Raw genomic sequence first — 26,239 nt, 5'->3', positions numbered from 1 at the left:
AAAATACAGAGAAATGGGTGTTATTTATCACTTAAGTCTAATTTTCAAAAATGCAGAACATAATTTCAAGAGAGACCGAGCTTGGCCTGTGTAAATGTATACATTCAAGAAAGACTATAAAAGGTATATTGACTTTAAAAAATATTATCTGGTCATTTACGCAAAGAGATGCTGACATTAACTTAATTATGAATGAGAGTGGACTAAATCTGTAGAGACATGTGTGAGATCCACCTCACAGTCGCCCGGTAATAAATAAATAACTATATATGAATTTTGGATAAGGGATACTCAACCTGTGTATATATATATATATATATATATATATATATATATATATATATATATATATACACACACACACACACACACACACACACACACACAGCTGGTCACTCTGTAACATTGAAACATTGATAACAATGGACCAGTAGCCTGTTTTTTGTTGCAAGCACCTGGAGTGTCCATTGGGGGTCATTCCGAGTTGTTCGCTCGTTAGTTTTTTCTCGCAATGGAGCGATTAGTCGCTAATGCTCATGCGCAATGTCCGCAGTGCGACTGCGCCAATTAAATTTGCTATGCAGTTAGGTTATTTACACACGGCATTACGAGGTTTTTTCTTCGTTTCGGTGATCGTAATGTGATTGACAGGAAGTGGGTGTTTCTGGGTGGAAACTGGCCGTTTTATGGGTGTGTGTGAAAAAATGCTACCGTTTCTGGGAAAAACGCGGGAGTGGCTGGAGAAACGGAGGAGTGTCTGGGCGAACGCTGGGTGTGTTTGTGACGTCAAACCAGGAACGAAACTGACTGAACTGATCGCAGATGCCGAGTAAGTCTGGAGCTACTCAGAAACTGCTAAGAAGTGTCTATTCGCAATTCTGCTAATCTTTCGTTCGCAATTTTGATAAGCTAAGATTCACTCCCAGTAGGCGGCGGCTTAGCGTGTGCAAAGCTGCTAAAAGCAGCTTGCGAGCGAACAACTCGGAATGACCCCCCTTGTCCTTTATTTTAAATGAGACATTTCTTAGCAGTTATACTCAGGATTAGAACCCTTGACATGTTACACTGAAGGCAGACACTTTAAATATAGAGCTATTTGCGCCTGCATAGCAGATTCTATAATTATATGATGCTATCTAGCATTGTCAGTTCACAACTATAGCAAATATGTAGATCAATGTAGTAACAGGCACACACTACATAGATCTGCTCCGTCACTCACAATGCTGATCACTCCTCTGACAATTATTTTGTAAATGTCACACCCAGGATTAGAACACACAACTTATTACAGTGGAAACAGGCACATTACTGATGGAGCTATTTGTTCCTGCGTAGGAAGGATGAGAATTATAACTATATGAAGTTATCTGAAATGGTCAAAGTTTCAATATAGGTGCAAATAGCTTCATTAGTAAGATGTCTGCTTCCAGTGTAATCGGTCATGGGTTCTAATCCTGGGTATGACACTTGTAAAATGTATATTTATAATAAATAGGGTGTGACTTGTAAGGTGCAGGGACTATTGGGGGGTCAGCCACGGAAGTGGTGGCAATCAATTAAATTAATTTAATTGTGTGAACGGGAGGAGAGGTACCCCTCTTCAGAGCAGGACCCCGGAGTCAGCTGACTCAGTTGCCACTCACAGTTACACCTCTGATCCTGTATTTTCAGACATTAGCTGCTGGAAGTCAACCAGCAGCTGTCTCTTATGAGTGATCATAAGAGAAAACTTGGTGAGACAAGGTTTCTCTTTCTCTTGACTGACTGGGGTCAATTCAATTAAGGGTGAAGGGGGCGAGTTGCCATTTCAATGGAGTATAAATGACGGCTGTCACGCCGCCGCCCCGGGCCCCTTACTTACCTCTCCGGGCGCGCTGGTCCTCTCTGCGGCCGTCCTCGCTGGCGGCTCCCGGCTCCCGTCGCTCGGCCCGGCGTCTGGGCGGGTGACGTCATCAGGCACTTCTCACCAACCAGCTGGTGGTGGGAAGTATAAATTCAGGCACCAGGAACTGCATCAGTGCCTGAGTATCATCAGTTCCCCAGGAGTGGTGATCGCCAGACTTCCGTACCTCCAAGCACCTCCGTGCCTCCCAGCACCTCCGTGCCTCCCAGCATCTCTGTGCCTCCCAGCACCTCCATGCCTCCCAGCACCTCCATGCCTCAGAGCATCTCCGTGCCTCCAAGCACCTCCGTGCCTCCCAGCACCTCCGTGCCTCCAAGCACCTCCGTGCCTCCAAGCACCTCCATGCCTCCAAGCACCTCTGTGCCTCCCTGCACCTCCGTGCCTCCCAGCACCTCCGTGCCTCAAGCACCTCCGTGCCTCAAGCACCTCCGTGCCTCCAAGCACCTCAGTGCCTCCAAGCGCCTTAGCGCCTCCAAGCGCCTTAGTGCCTCCAAGCACCTCAGTGTCTCCACGCGCCTCAGCGTCTCCAAGCACCTCAGTGCCTCCAAGCGCCTCAGCGCCTCTAAGCACCTTGGTGTCTCCAAGCGCCTCCAAGCACTTCAGCGCCTCCCTGCACCTCAGTGCCTCCAAGCACTTCAGCGCTTACAAACACTTCAGTGTCTCCAAGCCCCAGCGCACGTAAGCGCAGTTGTGCCTCCAGCACCTGGTATTCTTCTCTGATTCACCAGCACCTTTCAAGTTCTGTCTTTCAGGAGACCTTCAGCGTCCACGTGTGCCTCCTGTTTGCCGACCTGATCCTGCATGAGGAAAACTTACATTCGGCCATCTCTGCTGCGGTCCAGTTGCGGTTCCTCTTCCCGGTCACCGGAAGAAACCCCGAGTCCACAACACTCCCAAACCAGGTCAGTGATAGTATACTCAGGCCTCATGGACCCGGGGGATCGGAACACGGACTCAAGTGCCATCCAGAATCTGGCTTCTCGAGTACAAAGTCAGGAAGCGGCACAAGGTCAGGTGATGCAGTACCTCCAGGAGTTGTCCGGGCATCTGGATCAGATCCAGGCATCTCTAGCCTCGGTAATTCCGGCACCAGTTCCAGTAGCCGCACCAGTTGCCGCTTCCAGCAATATTCAACCATAGGCCGGTGCCACTCCGCGCCTTCAGCTGCCTACTCCGTCCCGTTATAATGGGAATCCTAAAAATTGTCGTGGTTTTTTAAACCAATGCGAGGTACATTTCGGGCTACTTGCACATAACTTTCCTACAGACCGGTCCAAGGTGGCATATATTATTTCTCTGCTGGAAGGATCTGCCTTGGATTGGGTGTCTCCATTATGGGAACGTTCGGATTCACTGGTTTCCAATTACTCCGAATTCATCACGTCTTTTCGACTAATTTTTGACGAGCCCGGCAGGATGACCTCGGCCTCTTCTGATTTGCTCCGCATCCGTCAAGGCTCCCGAACCGTGGGTCAGTATGTGGTTAATTTTCAAACCATTGCCTCTGAACTTCGCTGGAATAATGAGGCTCTGAGAGCTGCTTTCTGGAACGGTCTCTCTGATCGCCTGAAGGATGAGTTGGTCACTCGGGAGCTTCCGGATTCTTTAGAGGAATTGATCTCTCTCTGTGTCAAGGTAGATCTCCGGATGCAGGAACGTGGAGGTGAACGTAGTCGATCGGATCGTTCTAGGTTCCGGCTTCCTCCTGCAAGGCAAGCGGTGGTCCCAAGTCCAGACGAACCCATGCAGATTAACCGATCCCGATTGTCCCCGGAGGAGCGACAGCGTCGTCATGAGGGTAAACTCTGTCTGTACTGCGGAGCTGCGGGTCACTTCATCAAGTCTTGCAAATCCCGTCCGGGAAACGGGCAGGCCTAGCTTGACTCCGGAGGAGTCAAGTTGGGGGTTACGACCAAATCTTCTCCGACTTCGGACTGTTTGCTTCCTGTAACGTTATCCACCAAGGTTAATTCCAAGTCTTTTGAAGCCCTGTTAGACTCCGGGGCTGCGGGGAATTTCGTTTCTTCCCTCTGTGTCCAAAGCCTGAATTTGGAAGTACGGTCATCGAACAGCCTATTTCCTTGACAGCTATCAATGGTACTAGGATATCCAAGGGTATAAGAAATTACATCTGTGTGGCTTTCACTCTCGTAAATTCTCTCCGGCTGAACGAAATTACACTATTGGAGACCAGAAACTCTTGGCAATTAAATCTGCCTCGGAAGAGTGGAGATATCTCTTAGAAGGGGCCAAACATGTGACTACCATTTACACTGATCACAAAAATTTGTTGTATATCAAAACCGCACAGTGCTTGAATCCTCGCCAAGCTAAATGGGCACTCTTCTTCACTCGATTTTCTTTTGTTATCAAGTACCGAGCCGGGACTTTAAATACTAAAGCGGATGCACTGTCACGTTCACAAATTCCCACAGATGAAGAGGATTCTTTTGAGCGGAGTTTAATTCTGAATCCAATTTCTGTCTCCGCTGCCTCAACTACTCCAGGTCCTCCCCCTGGAAGAATGTCCGTACCAGCTAAATTCCAGTCGAGGATACTACAGTGGGCCCATATCTCCAAGTTTTCCGGTCATCCTGGCGCCCAGAAGATGTACAAGTTTCTGCAAAGATCCTACTGGTGGGACTCCATGAGGAAGGATGTACAGGATTACGTTAATTCTTGTCCACAGTGTACACAGCATAAATCTCCCCATCTACCTCCTGCTGGGTTACTTCGTCCTCTGCCCATTCCTATGAAACCGTGGACTCACATTTCCATGGACTTAGTCACCGACTTGCCCTATTCCAAAGGTTTCAACACTGTCTGGGTGATCGTCGACCGTTTTTTGAAGATGGCGCATTTCGTTCCTTTGACTGGTCTGCCGACAGCTCCTAAATTAGCTCTAATATTTGTCCGAGGACATTTTCGGTTGCATGGGTTGCCTCAAGAAATAGTCTCTGATCGAGGGGTACAGTTCACCGCAAGGTTTTGGAAAGCTCTCTGCTTGGCCTTACAAATTAAACTTAAGTTTTCGTACGCTTATCACCCCCAAACTAATGGGCAAACGGAACGAGTCAATCAAGACTTGGAGACTTTCCTCCGCCTGTATCTATCCCCTTCACAGGATAACTGGGTAGAGTTATTGCCTTGGGCAGAGTTTGCACATAACCATTCATTTCATTCCTCCACTGGCGAATCTCCGTTCTTCATCAACTATGGCTTCCACCCACAAATTCCGGAATTACCAATTCTTCCAACAGGAGAGGTTCCAGCTGTGACTTCCACTCTACTACACTTTAGACAAATTTGGAGTAAGGTTCATGCTAGTCTTAAAAAGGTTTCTGTCCGATACAAGTTCTTTGCAGACAAGAAACGGCGAGCAGCTCCTCAATACAAGGTTGGAGACAGGGTATGGCTCTCCACACGTAACCTCCGGCTAAAGGTACCCACCATGAAGTTCGCCCCAAGGTTCATCGGTCCATACCCTGTGCTACAAATCCTGAATCCTGTGGTCTGCAAGTTGGGATTACCTTCCCATCTACGCATACCAAATGCCTTTCATGTTTCTCTCCTTCGTCCTCTCATCCTTAATCGTTTTCATTCTAACCCCTCAAGCCCCACTTTGGTAGAAACTGAAACTGGGACAGACTTCGAGATTAAAACTATTCTGGACTCTCGTTATCTTCATAAGAACCTGCAATATCTGGTAGAATGGAAAGGTTATGGTCCTGAGGAGAGAAGTTGGATAGGAGCTTCTGAGGTCTCAGCTCCTCGACTAATCCGGATCTTCCATGCCAAGCACCCTACGAAACCTGGGAAGTGTCCAGGGGCCACCCCTAGAGGAGGGGGTACTGTCACGCCGCCGCCCCGGGCCCCTTACTTACCTCTCCGGGCGCGCTGGTCCTCTCTGCGGCCGTCCTCGCTGGCGGCTCCCGGCTCCCGTCGCTCGGCCCGGCGTCTGGGTGGGTGACGTCATCAGGCACTTCCCACCAACCAGCTGGTGGTGGGAAGTATAAATTCAGGCACCAGGAACTGCATCAGTGCCTGAGTATCATCAGTTCCCCAGGAGTGGTGATCGCCAGACTTCCGTACCTCCAAGCACCTCTGTGCCTCCCAGCACCTCCGTGCCTCTGAGCATCTCCGTGCCTCCAAGCACCTCCGTGCCTCCCAGCACCTCCGTGCCTCCGAGCATCTCCGTGCCTCCAAGCACCTCCGTGCCTCCCAGCACCTCCGTGCCTCCCAGCATCTCCGTGCCCCCCAGCATCTCCGTGCCTCCAAGCACCTCCGTGCCTCCGAGCACCTCCGTGCCTCTGAGCATCTCCGTGCCTCCCAGCACCTCCGTGCCTCCCAGCACCTCCGTGCCTCCAAGCACCTCCATGCCTCAAGCACCTCCGTGCCTCCAAGCACCTTAGTGCCTCCAAGCGCCTTAGCGCCTCCAAGCACCTCAGTGCCTCCAAGCGCCTTAGCGCCTCCAAGCACCTCAGTGTCTCCATGCGCCTCAGCGCCTCCAAGCACCTCAGTGCCTCCAAGCGCCTCAGCGCCTCCAAGCACCTTGGTGTCTCCAAGCACCTCCAAGCACTTCAGCGCCTCCCTGCACCTCAGTGCCTCCAAGCACTTCAGCGCCTACAAACACTTCAGTGTCTCCAAGCCCCAGCGCACGTAAGCGCAGTTGTGCCTCCAGCACCTGGTATTCTTCTCTGATTCACCAGCACCTTTCAAGTTCTGTCTTTCAGGAGACCTTTAGCGTCCACATGTGCCTCCTGTTTGCCGACCTGATCCTGCATGAGGAAAAATAGGATTTTGGTACTTACCAGGTAAATCCTTTTCTTTGAATCCATAGGGGGCACTGGAGTACTCTTGGGATATGGACGGTGTTAGCAAGGACTGGGCACTGAATATTCAAATTTCAGTAACTCTCCTCCCCTCCATACTCCCCGAATACCTCAGTGTTTTTTCCTGAGGCGAACAGGATAGAGAGAATGAACAATGGAGAATTACCTATAATATTATAACATAACGGACAACCATAAAGTTGACACATAACGTAACTGACAACTAACCAGTTGACACCATAACCGATAAATCGGTGAGAATGTGTTACCATAAGATCCCCTGAACTTACCACAACCAGGTAAAACTGCTTTGGGTGGGCGTCCAGTGCCCCCTATGGATTCAAAGAAAAGGATTTACCTGGTAAGTACCAAAATCCTATTTTCTTTTTCATCCACTAGGGGTCACTGGAGTACTCTTGGGACGTACCAAAGCTTCCCTCGTGGGCAGGAGAGCTGCTTGGCACCTGTAACACTAGGCGGCCAAAGCTAGATGCTGATGCCGCAAACGTATTAACTTGTAAAAGCGCACAAACGTGTGCACTGATGACTATGTAGCCGCACGGCAATTCTGCGTCGTAGAAACCCCACGACCAGCCCCTGAAGTTTCCACAGAACGTGTGGAAAGAGCTGTTACTGATGTAGGCGGCTGTAACCTAGCATGAAGGTACGCCTGACGTATGGTCAGTATAATCCATGTGGATAAGGTCTGCTTAGAAGCTGGCCAACCCATTTTGGCAGCATCATAGAGAACAAACAACGTATCCGTCTTACAAACTGTAGACGTTCGGGATACATAAACGCATAATGCGCGTACCACATCCAAAGTTCCAGACTGTCCTGTTAACACAGGAACTACTATTGGTTGATTGATGTGAACATATGACACTACCTTTTGCCAGAAAGCGGGATTCGTACGAAGCTCCGCTCTGTCATCATGAAACACTACAAACAGTGGCTTGCATGCCAATGCACCCAAATCTGAAACACGCCTTGCCGAGGCTAAGGCTAGGAGAAAAAATCGTTTTACAAGTATGAAACTTAACATCAACTTGATGTAAGGGTTCAAAGTATGAAGCTGTACAAAATCTAAAACCAGATTCAAGTCCCATGGCGCTGTAGGTGGAATGAATGGAGGCTGTACTCTGAGAACACCTTGCAGAAAAGGTGTGTGAGACGGCAATAGAGCCAATATTCTTTGAAAGTAAAATGACAAAGCAGATACCTGCCCCTTTAGTGTAGATAAACGCAGTCCTCCATCTAACCCCGTTTGTAGAAATAACAAAAGACGGGATAACTTGAAAGATGATGTCGGAAACTTCCGAGCTTCACACCAACCTATATAGCCACGCCAAATCGTGTAATAATGAGCTGTCATAACTGGATTTCTAGCACGTAACATGGTTGTTATAACCGATAGTGGAATGCCCTCTCTTCTTAAGAGGGCGGTCTCAACAGCCACCCCTTCAAACGCATCCGCGCTAAATCGGGGTAAAGGAATGGACCCTGTCGTAACAGGTCCGGACGTAACGGAAGCGGCCAAGGATCGTCTGCGAGTAAGCAACAGAGAGAGCAGCGGAAACGGTGGAAACAGATACCCAAGGCTGTACGGCCACGCAATCGTGAGAGCATTGTTAGGGTCTCCTGCCCTGTGCTGCCACGTCGTCATGGCAACCGGGAGACAAGTGCTAGCGGAGTAACCTGAGCGCAGCTGATACTCCGGTTCGGGTCTTTTGCTGTGCAGTGGTTACAGGCTCTGTGCACGGCAGGGGATCCGGTGCTGGTTTTTGTGCTCACAGTCTGTGAGGTCTGAGTGGGGCGTGGACAGCACCTGCTTTATAAGGCCTCTTCTCAGGTTAAGCAGATGCTGCTGAATCTTTGTTGGTTAGTCAGTTCCTGAAAGTTAGCCAGTACTGTGTAGCTTTGTATTTGTTGTTGCTTACTGCAAATAGGCCTGGGGATTTGGTACTACACTCTGCCAATCCAGACCTAGCAGTAAGACTGGAGTCAGTCGTTTAGCTTGCTGGGGTTCTTTTACTACTCTGTGAACTTAGCAAGTTTGCGGCTGTATTCTAAGACTTGCCTGCCTAAATCCTGTCTCACTGTGCAAGGTGTTCAGGGGTCAGTTTAGTGGCAGTAAGCTGAACCTGTGCACTGCAAGTGAGAATTAGGATTGTGGAGACTCTCCTTGTGTCTATCATTCCATCTCTGACCAAGGAGTTTACTGCCACACCCGTTGGTAACCCTTTAGGGTTTTGCTGTTGCCCTTAGCAACAGCATTTCGGGTTCTCTACGTATTAAAACACAACATCTTGCTTTTCCCATCTGAGCATAACTAATACTAGGGAGACACCCAGTTCCTTAGCCTCTGGGCTTCTCTGTTCACTTTGTGTGTATTTTGTTACCCTATCACCTTCTGTGTCTGTCTGCGAGTTCATTTGCTTTGCATACCTATCCGTTCAGACACCAGTACATTCCTGCAGGCATTGGTGTGCATAACAGTTCAAACACCAGTACATTCCTGCAGGCACTGGAGTGCATAACAGTTCTGACACCAGTACATTCCTGCAGGCACTGGTGTGCATAACAAGCATCCACTGCCACTGCCTTTGGATCTCGCGTTCTGGACACATACTGGCTTTTGGTGATTGTGGCGAGATGTTATCAGGTCCACTTGAGGGTAACCCCACCTCTGGACCAACATGTGAAACACTTCTGGATTTAATGCCCATTCTCCTGGATGAAAATCCCGATGGCTGAGATCATCCGCCTCCCAGTTGTCCATTCTCGTAATGAACACTACCGCCAATATCACTTGGTGATGTTCGGGCCAATTGAGGATTCGAGCTACTTCCCGCATTGCCATGCGGCTTCACTTTCCCCTTTGTTTATTGACGTACGCGACCGCCATTGCGTTGTCTGACTGCACTTGGACCGTCTGAGACCGAAGCAAGTGCACTACTTGTCGTAGCACATTGTAAACTGGTCGGAGTTCTAGGACATTTATAGACAGCAATCTGTCGTAATCCTCCCAGAGACCCTGGAGCTGACAATTTTGAACTACAGCTCCCCAACCTCTGAGACTCGCGTCTGTGATTAGCACTATCCAATTCCAGACGCCTAACCGAGTTCCTGCGGTTAGATTGTGTACTTGGAGCCACCAGAGTACAGAAACTCTGGTCCGTGGAGACAACCTCACCCTCTAGTGAAACTGCAGATGCGAGGCCGACCACTGTGCGAGCACATGCAGTTGAAAAGGAAGTGAGTGAAATCTTCCGAACAGAAGCGCTTTGAAAGCCGCCACTATTGTGCCTAACAGGCGAATGCACAAACATACCGAGGCTTGAGCACTAATCGTACCAGATGACGAATAGTCTGTACTTTCTGTTCTGGTAGACAAATTCCTCAATCTACCGTATCGAGAATCATTCCTAGGAAATGAAGTCGTTGAGACGGAATCCGATGTGAGTTCTTGAATATGACAAACCAACCGTGCTGTACCAGCACATTGTACCTTAGCAACGCATGTTGAAGGCGCATTTGGTTGAGACGGAGCTTTGATGAGCAAATCGTCTAAGTACGGAACTATTATCACTTACATGAATATGAGATGAGCCATCAAAACATACATCACTTTGGTGAATACCCTAAGCGCTGACGAGATGGCAAACGGTAGAGCCTGAAACTGATAATGGATCTGCCGTATTGCAAACGCAAGAACCTCTGAAGAGGTGGCCAAATCGGAATGTGTAAGTACGCATCCTCGAGATCCAGCGCAATCATGAATTCCTGTGGCTCTAAACCTTCAAGTACTGTCCGCAGAGATTCCATCTTGAATCTGCAGTAAGTATGCAATATTGGCCTGACCAAGCCATCCGGCTTTGGTACCACAACAGACTGGAATAATAACCATGACCTTGTTGGTGTACAGGGACCGGAATCAAAACTGCTGACTCCAGCAGAGAGTGAATGGCAATTTACCGAACCGCCCTTTTCCTACACAGGCAGTCCTGTGTTGAAAAACCGCAGAGGCGGTAGACTGCTTTTAACACTAAATTGCGGATCCACCCATCTGTGGATATCTGCAACCATGCCAAATGAAACGTCTGAAGGCGTGCTCCCACAACTGGAGCACCGAGATGGGCTGGGAGCCCGTCATGCCACTGGCTTGCCGGTGACCGTAGCGTCCGGACGACTGGCGTTAGTTTGTTGAAAAACCACGTCCTCGACCACGCCTACCAGGCGTGGCTTTTTGTCTACCACGGCCTCGAAAGGGCTGAGGTCTAAAGGATTCGAACGCTGGTCCAGAGTATCCCGTGAAAAATACCTTTGTCCAAATCAGGACCAAACAACCTTTGCATAAGGTAATGCTTCTAGTCTTCTCACGACCTTTGCCTCCGCCTGCTAAGGACGCAGCCAAAGCGCTTGTCGTGCCACAACGAGTGACGCTGAAAGGCGAGAACTGACTAGGCAGACGTCCGTAGAAGCTGTACATAGATAATCAGCAGCTTCGCAGATTTGATCAGCGAGAAGCATAAGGTGGACGTTTTGTAGGGCGGACCTGAATCCTGTTATCCAGACAAGCAACGCCGTAGTTACCCAAATGCCAACCAAACACGGTCGAAGCAACACCCCTGCTGCTGTATACAGCGACTCTAGCATAGCTCCCATGGAGATGTCACTGACTTTGGAAACGGGTAACTAGACCGAAATCGGCGAGGTTTCGAAACCTGTGTATCAGGATCCTATTAACATCTTATTTAGAGATTCCACGCTGGAGATCTGTGGCCTAGTAAAGACCACCTTATAAATTGTCAGAGCCTCTTCAGTCCCTGTAAACTTCAGAGTCTGACGCACCCACAGTATCTGACTGCTGGTCTATTCACCCTTCTCACATTCATCTTGCGCAGTTAGGCCTGGCATAGAATCGTCAGGATTGCAACATAGCAGAAACTCTTTGCAAAATAGGAGATGAAATGGGAGTATAAAATATACTGTGCATGTGGTAGAACTCACCGGGAACCCACTGGTACAGACATTGCAGTGAAACAACTTTTCCGTCTTTGCTGGTGACTGACTTATTATGTGACCAGACAAATAAATAGACAAAGACAAACCAATTCCACCTCAGTAAAATTGCGAAAAAGTGTATATGGTCAAAGTGCAGTGCACGTGTCCAGACCATAAGAAACCTGATCCAAAAATTCCTACCAACACCCCTGCGCCATCCAGTGGAGCAGTGTTGTAGGACAGGAACGTTCTGGAAAAGAAACAGAAAGTATGATTAAAATGGCCTCCAGCCATGTGCTTATAGTCAAAGAACCTATAGCATATTTTTTAACATGACCATATATACATACATACAGTATTTTATATACATTTTCTATGGTATAACATTGTCTATGGTATAACAAGTGCTACACGAATGCATATATAACACAATGCAGCCCTTCTTTAGCATAGGCTGTCTATTGCTGCTGCTGTGGCATAATATCTCCCCCCCCTGCAGCTGCACTACAAGTAATAGGGACAGGGAAACTCCTGACTGCCCAGCATGAGCCCACTAGTTACTAGAGGGCTGTTTTACAGGGACAGACCGTGGCAGCAGTGTGCACTGTCCGCGGTCTGAGTGATCAGAGGCGCCGGCATTCCCCCCCCTGCTACCCTTAGTGTGTGCAGGGAGCGCTGGCAGTGCGAGCTGCCGGCCGTTATTGAGACAGACCGCGGCAGCAGTGAACGCTGTCCGCGGTCTGAGCAGTTACCTTCCCCATAGCCTCCGGCCGTTACAGGAACAGACCGCGGCAGCACTGAACGCTGTCCGCGGTCTGATTGCATTACAGGCAGGGAGCGCGGAGAACGGCGCTTGCAGCGGCCGTCCAGCGCGTCCCTCGGAGCGGCGGCCGGGAATAGGGGAGCGGCGGCGGGGAGCTGAAAACAGCGGTGGTGGGGACGGAGCAGCGGGATGGCGCACATAGCAGTCCCCCCACACGGCGGGGCGGCAGCGTGAGCTGACCGCCCCTGTCATAAATACCTGGGTTCCTGTGCTCTGACGGGGCTTCTACAGCAAGCTCCGTTCGGCAGCCTCAGCTGAAGGTAGCTGATGTACTTGGGCTCTGACGGGGCTTCTTCCAGCAAGCGCCGTCCAGTCCTTTCTGCAGCCTCAGCTGTTGTTAGCTGAGCTGCTTGTGGCTGTGAGGGGGCTCCTTTGTGAGGCCCGACACGCCAAGAGCTGCACGCAGCAGCTTCTATAATCCCGTACCCAGAGCTTTTGTGTAAGCTGGGAAGGGATTGTAATGTATAAAAAAAGAAAAACAAAAATGTTTAAAAGTAAAAAATGTATGTCCCCCTCTGGAGGTCCACACTTGTGCTTCCTGTCCATGTGAGCACCGAAAAAACACTGAGGTATTCGGGGAGTATGGAAGGGAGGAGAGTTACTGAAATTTGAATATTCAGTGCCCAGTCCTTGCTAACACCGTCCATATCCCAAGAGTACTCCAGTGACCCCTAGTGGATGAAAAAGAAACTTACATTCGGCAATCTCTGCTGCGGTCCAGTTGCGGTTCCTCTTCCTGGTCACCAGAAGAAACACCGAGTCCACAACACTCCCAAACCAGGTCAGTGATAACGGCAATGGCAGCAAACGTTAACCCCCTCATGGCCTGATCTCACCCCAGACTCACAGATTTATGTATGGGGCTACAAACAAAGATCAGAGAGTCCAGCGGTACCGTAAGTGCAGCATATAGCCACACTTACTCACAGGGGCAAAAACACTGCCCTTATTTTAACTGACCCAGTGAGTCAGATGGATATACACTACAGTACATGAAGGTAGGATGAAACATGATGCACAATAACAAGTTGCCGTAGCGGATAGTAACAAATAGCTTATTTTATTTTGGAAACAATGCTATTAAAAAAAAAGGGTATGGAAAAAAAAAACACACAATACATCCCAGAAAGCACAAAAAGAGGGTCTTATCCACATCACATTGAAGATGTGGCCATATAATGTGGGTGTGTCCATCAAAATGCTTTACAATGCCATGCTTAACAGTGACAGGTGTATCCAGTACATACACAAACTGGTAAGCATTACTGAATTCCTGGCAGCCAGGATAGCAGAAAAGTCAGAAAGTTCCCTCAAGCTGGGACAGTGTCATACTGTATATCGGGACCATTGGAAGGGTATGTGCAGACTATATCACTTGTTTTCCTGTGCAACAGAAGCATAGTAGTAAATAAGTATCACCTTACTTAAACGATGTATATTATATTTTGTTAACATTAGTAAACACGAATGCACTGCCCTGTCTTTCTCTCTCTCTCTCTCTCTCTCTGCTTCCCCCTCTAGCAGTCACTTCACTGGTTCCCTGTCCCATTCAGAATCAAATTCAAACGTCTATCTCTTACCTACAAAGTCCCCATTCACTCTGCTCCTCCCTGCATCTCCAGCCTCCACTCACAACCACTTATTGCTCTACCAATGACTGTTGTCTCTCCTCCTGTCTAATTATCCTCTCCCTTTCTTTCATTTAGATCTTCTCCCTTGCCTTTCAGGAATACCGTCCCATGCCCAATCAGACTTCCGTCAACCTCAAACGTGCCAATAAAACTCATCTCTTCATTGACTCCTATCATGCTTCCTTTTATTCTCCCATAAACCCTGCTCCACTCTTTGAGACTACCCATTACCCCCCTAGAATGGAAGCTCTCACAAGCAGGACCCCCTACTCTATGAATTCTCTGCATAATCTTAGTAAATATGTAATAATGTCAATGGAATTTAGAGGATTCATGGTGTCAGGTCTGATTGATAATATTTTCCCATATTGTATGCACAGAATCCCATGGGGCGGTGTATCCACTACAGAGTCCTGAAAGATGTTTTTGGCCACAATGTAGTTATCTGCAGTTAACAAAAATATATGTAACAGTTTGTTATGAATCAGCTTGAGCTTGTGACATTTCATAATCATGTTAGATCATACTGGCCTACCCTGCTGGATCGGCCAGGAGGCTCCCGAAAATCGTGTGGCACTCCCCACTACCCCCCTCCCCGGAAGGTAGGCGAGTCTCACGGATCGGCCTAACCCCAACAGCCCTCGCAACCGCCATTCATAGTGGACGATCCAGGGAGGCGGATGACGTGATTTGCGCTGATTCAGATACAACTGCACCACTCAAGGAAAGCCGCATTTGCATACAATCAGCCCCTGTAAGGAGGGATTCCACCCCCCCCTCAACAGATTCCACCCCCTCATCAGACCACACCCCCATTACGGCTGCTTCCATAAATTTCCCGGGCTGGTTTTCCATCCCAATCCGCCTCTCGCGAATCACATCATCATAATCCCAACCCCAAGCTATAGAATACTGGTAATCAGGGCACTGAATAGCCAGGGGTGGGGCATCCACACCCCATACCACCCACGATAAAGCCACACAACCTGTAATACAGAAATGGCTTCCCCCTCCCGCATGGGGCAGTCGGAAAGTCAGTAAGCCTGTGTTAGGTCTATAATTGTAACCTTTATAGTGCAACTGTATATCACATCAGTAAGACTAATATTTACGTGAAAGAAATGAAGGGCGTTTATGAATTGAAATAAAGATTCAGTTTCCTTGTTTAACTTTGCACTATAGAGGCCATGAAACCTTCTCAAAGAGGTAATTTGAGTCATTATTTATACTGGGATTTTCTATGGCTTAGCAAATTTTATTTTAATCAGCTATTGATTTAATTCTTGCAACATAATTTTCATCACTTTATATTTTGCAGTTTTAATTATTTAAAAACGTACATTTTTAGAAATTTTAGCCGTTTTTCTGCTTAATGTGGGTCCCATCAAAAAATAGTTTTTCTGAAGGCAACTATACTACTACTACTACTACTACTACTACTACTACAATCTAGGTATTTAGGAAGCAATAATATAAATAATATTCTTTCACAACTCCTGTGCAGTTTATTTTCTCTTCAAACATTTTGGGCATATAGACATTGGTGTATGCTTCACTTCCATATACGGCACTACAGAACCTTTCTAACACAATAAAGATAATAAAATGTTACAATAGTACAATATATGCTATTATTCAGAGAGAAAAAAAAAATCATTCTAAAACAGACAATTAAGCATTATCATATGTAACGGCCATTTGTTTACTAAATGGAAAAAGCACATACCTGTAAATATATTAGCTGCTCATCTGGCTGCTTCTTGTTCCTCCACAGAAGGTAGGCGTCTACAGTAGCTTCAACATCTAGCCTGGTTCTTGGCATTGATGGTTGAGAAACATGTGCAACCATTAAATTTACTGTGTAGGCATACTGGTAAGTGGTTTCTGGTTGGAAGAGTGGCACTCCTGACCATCCTGTATCAAAGTATGATAAAAAGGTAAACACATAATTTAGTATTAAACTTTTAAAATGTTAATTTATGTTCAATTTTGAATAGTAGTTGAATCTGACCTCAGACATCTTTTAGGGCGGTAGTATCCTAATAAGTAAAAGTTTTATTTTACATTAAAACAGAATAAAGCCATTTTGACTTATCTAGATTGTTCTACTCATCCTCACACTAATTTAATGGTTTGCAGTACCTTCTTCTATCCAGCTGATAAAGTGGCTTTTTATAGGGATCATTTAAATGACAACTAAACCACAAAATGTAGTTGAAACAAAGATACAGACAGGTTATAGAGCATAATCAGGGAGCTAGTTGAACGTTATCAAATATAATCTGCCAAAAAGATGCAATTTACTACAATTCGCATCATCATACCACCAGACTGCCCACCTAACTGGGAAACTTAGCAGATCCAGGAAATTAACCTACTCTCTCAAGAGTCCAGGAGAGCTCCCTGAAATTCTCCATTCTCCCTGATGTTCTCAATTTGGGTATAGGTAAAATAATCAAGGGATCATGGGCACACGTAATGAGATTTACGGGGTATGGGTTCTGGAGCTGCTATACTAAGGAGGCTGGTGACCTCCAAGGTGTACAAATAAACAGATAAACTTTAGATAACACTCACCTAATCTTGATAAACCAGTGATTTGTCAATTGGTAAAAAGCAATATTAATCAAGAAACTAAAATACATAAAGATGGGTCAGACTTGCTCAACAGGAGATTATCACAATATGTTACTGTGTATACTTGTCATAGATATTAGGGCGAGTAAAAATATCCCTGACAGATTATATATATATATATACACATAGATAGATAGATAGATAGATAGATAGATAGATAGATAGATAGATAGATAGATAGACTGCTCAAAAAAATAAAGGGAACACTAAAATAACACATCCTAGATCTAAATGAATGAATGAAATATTCTTATTAAATACTTTGTTCTTTACATAGTTGAATGTGCTGACAACAAAATCACACAAAAATTATCAATGGAAATCAAATTTATTAACCCATGGAGGTCTGGATTTGGAGTCACACTCAAAATTAAAGTGGAAAAACACACTACAGGCTGATCCAACTTTGATGTAATGTCCTTAAAACAAGTCAAAATGAGGCTTAGTAGTGTGTGTGACCTCCACGTGCCTGTATGACCTCCCTAAAACGCCTAGCCATGCTCCTGATGAGGTGGCGGATGGTCTCCTGAGGGATCTCCTCCCAGACCTGGACTAAACCATCCGCCAACTCCTGGACAGTCTGTGGTGGATGGAGCGAGACATGATGTCCCAGATGTGCTCAATTGGATTCAATTCTGGGGAAAGGGCATCAATGCCCGTTCCATAGCATCAATGCCTTCATCTTGCAGGAACTGCTGACACACTCCATCCACATGAGGTCTAGCATTGCCCTGGGCCAACCGCACCAGCATATGGTCTCACAAGGGGTCTGAGGATCTCATCTCGGTACCTAATGACAGTCAGGCTACCTCTGGCGAGCACATGGAGGACTGTGCGGCCCCCTCAAAGAAATGCCACCCCACACCATTACTGACCCACTGCCAAACCGGTCATGCTGGAGGATGTTGCAGGCCACAGAACGTTCTCCTTGGCATCTCCAGACTCTGTCACATCTGTCACATGTGCTCAGTGAGAACCTGCTTTCATCTGTGAAGAGCACAGGGCGCCAGTGGCAAATTTGCCAATCTTGGTGTCCTCTGGCAAATGCCAAACGTCCTGCACGGTGTTGGGCTGTAAGCACAACCTCCACCTGTGGACGTCGGGCCCTCATACCACCCTCATGGAGTCTGTTTCTGATCGTTTGAGTAGACACATGCACATTTGTGGCTTGCTGGAGGTCATTTTGCAGGGCTCTGGCAGTGCTCCTCCTGTTCCTCCTTGCACAAAGGCAGAGGTAGCGGTCCTGCTGCTGGGTTGTTGCCCTCCTACGGCCTCCTCCACGTCTCCTGATGTACTGGCCTGTCTCCTGGTAGCGCCTCAGCCTCCTCCACGTCTCCTGATGTACTGGCCTGTCTCCTAGTAGCGCCTCCATGCTCTGGACACTACGCTGACAGACACAGCAAACCTTCTTGCCACAGCTCGCATTGATGTGCCATCCTGGATGAGCTGCACTACCTGAGCCACTTGTGTGGGTTGTAGACTCAGTCTCATGCTACCACTAGAGTGAAAGCATTGCCAGCTTTCAAAAGTGACCAAAACATTAGCCAGAAAGCATAGGAGCTGAAAAGTGGTCTGTGGTCACCACCTGCAGAACAACTCCTTTATTGGAGGTGTCTTGCTAATTGCCCATAATTTCCACCTGTTGTCTATTCCATTTGCACAACAGCATGTGAAATTGATTGTCAATCAGTGTTGCTTCCTAAGTGGACAGTTTGATTTCACAGAAGTGTGATTGACTTGGAGTTACATTGTGTTGTTTAAGCGTTCCCTTTATTTTTTTGAGCAGTATATATATATATATATATATATATATATATATATATACACACATACATATATATATATATATATATATATATATATATACACATACACACACACACACACACACACACACACACACACACACTATACACACAATGATGTTGTTGTTCTTCCAAAAATCACCATCATAATAGTCATTATGATCCCACCCCCTACAACATTTTGTTATGATTGCCTGCAGTACGCCACTGGGGGCGGGGCTGAAATGAAGCAGTTAATACTTAGCAAATCATGCTGTAATGCCCCTTTTCAGTCCATTTCACCTGAAAGGTGCCAGGATATTTATTATTTATTAACAGTTTATAAATTGCAGAAATTATGGGAGAGTGGGCAAGAATGAACTAAGGGTCTGAATCCGAATTATACGCAATTATACGCAATGCTGATCATGCAACAGAGTGGATATCGGCTGACTGCACATGTGCTGCTCACTCGTCAAGATACCTTTAAGATGCCGCCTGCAGTGAGCATTTAACTGCAAAGTGATTGACAAGAAGGGATCATTTGGGGGAGGTAACTGGAAGTGGCTGTAAAAACACAAGTATGTAAATGCTTTTTGGGGCGTGTTTCTGCCTTCAGCTGCGATCACACATGCTAAAAACATGGCAGTAGCACTGCTCCCATGGCCGAGTCGAGGTTCCACATTTCTGCATCAATACTGCGTATGTGCCTACAGTTGCTGAAGACCTTGCATAGGCTCTGGTGTGTGTCTCAGGGGCAGATTGGGCCGCCGAGATGGTTTGCCGCTGGGCTGAGCCCCGTCCTCCCCATCTCCCCCCTATACCAGCTATTTCTTATACTGTATATGTTAAAACTATGGCTGTGGTGAAGCAGTCATTAAGTTGCTGTGTGCTGCACTGCCGCCCACTATGCAAATAAACCAGCAGTAGCCAGAGGGTGGGCAGTGAGAGGTCGGGGACATCATCCTCCTGCATGAGGTTATCCACCACAACCCGTTCTTGTGCGAGACTTTGGACAGGTCAGGTGTGGACAGTGGTGGCAGAGTGAATGAGGCATCAGTGCATCTGTCTGTCAGTGTCTGTATCAGCGTCTTTGTGTGTGTCAGCCTCTGTGTGTCAGCATCTGTATGTCATTGTCTGTCTGTCAGTCCCTTAGGCACAATAACCCCTCCACACACACACCCCCCCCCCACACCCCAACCCATGGACATACACTATCAACCAAATTTTTTCCATGTGGAGGCCAATAATGTTGTAATTTTTCCTTGGTTGGGGCCAATGTGTTTCATTTTTCCCTGTGGAGGCGAATGTTTTTTTATCTTTCCTGTAGGGGCCAATGTGCTTTTTTGTTTTCTGTAATGGCCAATGCATTTATATTTTGTCTTTCTGTGGGTGCAATATATGTTTTTTTTCCTGTGGGGGCCAATAGTTTTTTTTGTGGGTGCTAATATGTTTGGGGGGGGAGGGTTTATGTGGGGGGCCAATGTGTTTTTTTTATATCTTCTTGGGTCAGTGTGGTTATTTTTTTCCGGTCATTAGTCAATTTGTTTGCTTTTTTTTCTTGTAAAAGCCAATGAGGGATCCCGTCCCACTTGACAGACCCCACCCCCATTAGGGCTGCTTTCATCAATTTCCCAGTAATGCAGATTACCATCATACAGCTGCCCAGTGTGCCTATACTTTAAGATGGCTCTGCCAATGCACATGTAAGGCCGTTGGCCAGTGCATGTGTCACCAGGGTCTGATGGAGAGGGCGGTGAGCTTCATCTGGAAGTTTAGTAGCCCCCGTAGAACCTGTTTTCAAGGACTATCATGCACCAAGAAGACCTTGTGTAGACAACCTGATGTACATTATAGTGATGAGCGGGTTCGGTTCCTCGGAATTCCGAACCCGCCCGAACTTCAGCTTTTTTTACACGGATCCGAGCGACTCGGATCTTCCCACCTTGCTCGGTTAACCCGAGCGCGCCCGAACGTCATCATGACGCTGTCGGATTCTCGCGAGGCTCGGATTCTATCGCGAGACTCGGATTCTATATAAGGAGCCGCGCGTCGCCGCCATTTTACACGTGCATTGAGATTGATAGTGAGAGGACGTGGCTGGCGTCCTCTCCGTTTAGAGAAGAAATAGATAGGAGAGTGAGAGTGAGACAGTGACACTTCATTTACTGGAGCTTAGGAGGAGTACTCAGACAGAGAGTGCAGAATTTTGCTGATAGTATTAGTTAGTTATACTAGTGACAGAGTGAGACAGTGACACTTCATTTACTGGAGCTTAGGAGGAGTACTCAGACAGAGAGTGCAGAATTTTGCTGATAGTATTAGTTAGTTATACTAGTGACTGACCAGTGACCACCAGTGCAGTTTTATATTATTTAATATAATCCGTTCTCTGCCTGAAAAAATGATACACAGTGACTCAGTCACATACCATATCTGTGCTCAGCCCAGTGTGCTGCTGCATCATCTATGTATAATATCTGACTGTGCTCACACAGCTTAATTGTGGGGGAGACTGGGGAGCAGTTAGGTTATAGCAGGAGCCAGGAGTACATATTAAAATTAAACAGTGCACACTTTTTTTCTGCAGGAGTGCCACTGCCAGTGTGACTGACCAGTGACCTGACCACCAGTATATAGTATACTATATTGTATTGTGAATGTCTGCCTGTAAAAGTTAAACACACGTCGTGTGACTTGTGTGGTGTTTTTTTATTCTATAAAATAAAAAACTCATTCTGCTGACAGACAGTGTTCAGCAGGTCCGTCATTATATAATATATACCTGTCCGGCTGCAGTAGTGATATATATATATTTTTTATATCATTATTTATCATCCAGTCGCAGCAGACACAGTACGGTAGTTCACGGCTGTAGCTACCTCTGTGTCGGCACTCGGCAGTCCATCCATAATTGTATACCACCTACCCGTGGTTTTTTTTTTTCTTTCTTCTTTATACATACTACATCTCATTATCATCCAGTCTATATTAGCAGCAGACACAGTACAGTACGGTAGTCCACGGCTGTAGCTACCTCTGTGTCGGCACTCGGCAGTCCGTCCATAATTGTATACCACCTACCCGTGGTTTTTTTTTTTCTTTCTTCTTTATACATACTACATCTCATTATCAACCAGTCTATATTAGCAGCAGACACAGTACGGTAGTCCACGGCTGTAGCTACCTCTGTGTCGGCACTCGGCAGTCCATCCATAATTGTATACCACCTACCCGTGGTTTTTTTCTCTCTCTTCTTTATACATACTACATCTCATTATCATCCAGTCTATATTAGCAGCAGACACAGTACAGTACGGTAGTCCACGGCTGTAGCTACCTCTGTGTCGGCACTCGGCAGTCCATCCATAATTGTATACCACCTACCCGTGGTTTTTTTTTCTTTCTTCTTTATACATACATACTACATCTCTTTATCAACCAGTCTATATTAGCAGCAGACACAGTACGGTAGTCCACGGCTGTAGCTACCTCTGTGTCGGCACTCGGCAGTCCATCCATAATTGTATACCACCTACCCGTGGTTTTTTTTTCTTTCTTCTTTATACATACATACTACATCTCTTTATCACCAGTCTATATTAGCAGCAGACACAGTACGGTAGTCCACGGCTGTAGCTACCTCTGTGTCGGCACTCGGCAGTCCGTCCATAATTGTATACCACCTACCCGTGGTTTTTTTTTCTTTCTTCTTTATACATACATACTACATCTCTTTATCAACCAGTCTATATTAGCAGCAGACACAGTACGGTAGTCCACGGCTGTAGCTACCTCTGTGTCGGCACTCGGCAGTCCATCCATAATTGTATACCACCTACCCGTGGTTTTTTTTTCTTTCTTCTTTATACATACATACTACATCTCATTATCAACCAGTCTATATTAGCAGCAGACACAGTACGGTAGTCCACGGCTGTAGCTACCTCTGTGTCGGCACTCGGCAGTCCATCCATAATTGTATACCACCTACCCGTGGTTTTTTTTTCTTTCTTCTTTATACATACATACTACATCTCATTATCAACCAGTCTATATTAGCAGCAGACACAGTACGGTAGTCCACGGCTGTAGCTACCTCTGTGTCGGCACTCGGCAGTCCGTCCATAATTGTATACCACCTACCCGTGGTTTTTTTTTCTTTCTTCTTTATACATACATACTACATCTCTTTATCAACCAGTCTATATTAGCAGCAGACACAGTACGGTAGTCCACGGCTGTAGCTACCTCTGTGTCGGCACTCGGCAGTCCGTCCATAATTGTATACCACCTACCCGTGGTTTTTTTTCTTTCTTCTTTATACATACATACTACATCTCATTATCAACCAGTCTATATTAGCAGCAGACACAGTACGGTAGTCCACGGCTGTAGCTACCTCTGTGTCGGCACTCGGCAGTCCGTCCATAATTGTATACCACCTACCCGTGGTTTTTTTTTTCTTTCTTCTTTATACATACATACTACATCTCATTATCATCCAGTCTATATTAGCAGCAGACACAGTACAGTACAATAGTCCACGGCTGTAGCTACCTCTGTGTCGGCACTCGGCAGTCCATCCATAATTGTATACTAGTATCCATCCATCTCCATTGTTTACCTGAGGTGCCTTTTAGTTGTGCCTATTAAAATATGGAGAACAAAAATGTTGAGGTTCCAAAATTAGGGAAAGATCAAGATCCACTTCCACCTCGTGCTGAAGCTGCTGCCACTAGTCATGGCCGAGACGATGAAATGCCAGCAACGTCGTCTGCCAAGGCCGATGCCCAATGTCATAGTACAGAGCATGTCAAATCCAAAACACCAAATATCAGTAAAAAAAGGACTCCAAAACCTAAAATAAAATTGTCGGAGGAGAAGCGTAAACTTGCCAATATGCCATTTACCACACGGAGTGGCAAGGAACGGCTGAGGCCCTGGCCTATGTTCATGGCTAGTGGTTCAGCTTCACATGAGGATGGAGGCACTCAGCCTCTCGCTAGAAAAATGAAAAGACTCAAGCTGGCAAAAGCAGTAGCACAGCAAAGAACTGTGCGTTCTTCGAAATCCCAAATCCACAAGGAGAGTTCAATTGTGTCGGTTGCGATGCCTGACCTTCCCAACACTGGACGTGAAGAGCATGCGCCTTCCACCATTTGCACGCCCCCTGCAAGTGCTGGAAGGAGCACCCGCAGTCCAGTTCCTGATAGTCAGATTGAAGATGTCAGTGTTGAAGTACACCAGGATGAGGAGGATATGGGTGTTGCTGGCGCTGGGGAGGAAATTGACCAGGAGGATTCTGATGGTGAGGTGGTTTGTTTAAGTCAGGCACCCGGGGAGACACCTGTTGTCCGTGGGAGGAATATGGCCGTTGACATGCCTGGTGAAAATACCAAAAAAATCAGCTCTTCGGTGTGGAACTATTTCAACAGAAATGCGGACAACAGGTGTCAAGCCGTGTGTTCCCTTTGTCAAGCTGTAATAAGTAGGGGTAAGGACGTTAACCACCTCGGAACATCCTCCCTTATACGTCACCTGCAGCGCATTCATAATAAGTCAGTGACAAGTTCAAAAACTTTGGGTGACAGCGGAAGCAGTCCACTAACCAGTAAATCCCTTCCTCTTGTAACCAAGCTCACGCAAACCACCCCACCAACTCCCTCAGTGTCAATTTCCTCCTTCCCAAGGAATGCCAATAGTCCTGCAGGCCATGTCACTGGCAATTCTGACGATTCCTCTCCTGCCTGGGATTCCTCCGATGCATCCTTGCGTGTAACGCCTACTGCTGCTGGCGCTGCTGTTGTTGCTGCTGGGAGTCGATGGTCATCCCAGAGGGGAAGTCGTAAGACCACTTTTACTACTTCCACCAAGCAATTGACTGTCCAACAGTCCTTTGCGAGGAAGATGAAATATCACAGCAGTCATCCTACAGCAAAGCGGATAACTGAGGCCTTGGCATCCTGGGTGGTGAGAAACGTGGTTCCGGTATCCATCATTACTGCAGAGCCAACTAGAGACTTGTTGGAGGTACTGTGTCCCCGGTACCAAATACCATCTAGGTTCCATTTCTCTAGGCAGGCGATACCGAAAATGTACACAGACCTCAGAAAAAGAGTCACCAGTGTCCTAAAAAATGCAGCTGTACCCAATGTCCACTTAACCACGGACATGTGGACAAGTGGAGCAGGGCAGGGTCAGGACTATATGACTGTGACAGCCCACTGGGTAGATGTATGGACTCCCGCCGCAAGAACAGCAGCGGCGGCACCAGTAGCAGCATCTCGCAAACGCCAACTCTTTCCTAGGCAGGCTACGCTTTGTATCACCGGTTTCCAGAATACGCACACAGCTGAAAACCTCTTACGGCAACTGAGGAAGATCATCGCGGAATGGCTTACCCCAATTGGACTCTCCTGTGGATTTGTGGCATCGGACAACGCCAGCAATATTGTGTGTGCATTAAATATGGGCAAATTCCAGCACGTCCCATGTTTTGCACATACCTTGAATTTGGTGGTGCAGAATTTTTAAAAAAACGACAGGGGCGTGCAAGAGATGCTGTCGGTGGCCAGAAGAATTGCGGGACACTTTCGGCGTACAGGCACCACGTACAGAAGACTGGAGCACCACCAAAAACTACTGAACCTGCCCTGCCATCATCTGAAGCAAGAAGTGGTAACGAGGTGGAATTCAACCCTCTATATGCTTCAGAGGTTGGAGGAGCAGCAAAAGGCCATTCAAGCCTATACAATTGAGCACGATATAGGAGGTGGAATGCACCTGTCTCAAGCGCAGTGGAGAATGATTTCAACGTTGTGCAAGGTTCTGATGCCCTTTGAACTTGCCACACGTGAAGTCAGTTCAGACACTGCCAGCCTGAGTCAGGTCATTCCCCTCATCAGGCTTTTGCAGAAGAAGCTGGAGACATTGAAGGAGGAGCTAACACGGAGCGATTCCGCTAGGCATGTGGGACTTGTGGATGGAGCCCTTAATTCGCTTAACAAGGATTCACGGGTGGTCAATCTGTTGAAATCAGAGCACTACATTTTGGCCACCATGCTCGATCCTAGATTTAAAGCCTACCTTGGATCTCTCTTTCCGGCAGACACAAGTCTGCTGGGGTTGAAAGACCTGCTGGTGAGAAAATTGTCAAGTCAAGCGGAACGCGACCTGTCAACATCTCCTCCTTCACATTCTCCCGCAACTGGGGGTGCGAGGAAAAGGCTCAGAATTCCGAGCCCACCCGCTGGCGGTGATGCAGGGCAGTCTGGAGCGACTGCTGATGCTGACATCTGGTCCGGACTGAAGGACCTGACAACGATTACGGACATGTCGTCTACTGTCACTGCATATGATTCTCTCAACATTGAAAGAATGGTGGAGGATTATATGAGTGACCGCATCCAAGAAGGCACGTCACACAGTCCGTACTTATACTGGCAGGAAAAAGAGGCAATTTGGAGGCCCTTGCACAAACTGGCTTTATTCTACCTAAGTTGCCCTCCCACAAGTGTGTACTCCGAAAGAGTGTTTAGTGCCGCCGCTCACCTTGTCAGCAATCGGCGTACGAGGTTACATCCAGAAAATGTGGAGAAGATGATGTTCATTAAAAT

The 26,239-nt window shown here is 47.0% G+C and overlaps 1 protein-coding gene across 1 annotated transcript in view; it reads right to left on the bottom strand.

Annotated features, from left to right (window-relative positions):
• LOC135055126 (microsomal triglyceride transfer protein-like) overlaps positions 1–26,239 on the bottom strand; it is a 294,511-nt gene that overhangs the window by 241,943 nt on the left and 26,329 nt on the right. Inside the window, exon 2 of the mRNA XM_063958806.1 lies at positions 15,926–16,113. Coding sequence (XP_063814876.1) covers positions 15,926–16,113 — 188 coding nt within the window. The remainder of the gene's footprint in view (positions 1–15,925; positions 16,114–26,239) is intronic.

This window comes from Pseudophryne corroboree, chromosome 3 (assembly GCF_028390025.1).
Source record: "Pseudophryne corroboree isolate aPseCor3 chromosome 3, aPseCor3.hap2, whole genome shotgun sequence".
NCBI lineage: Eukaryota > Metazoa > Chordata > Amphibia > Anura > Myobatrachidae > Pseudophryne > Pseudophryne corroboree.
This window is presented reverse-complemented; position numbering and strand designations above follow the sequence as displayed.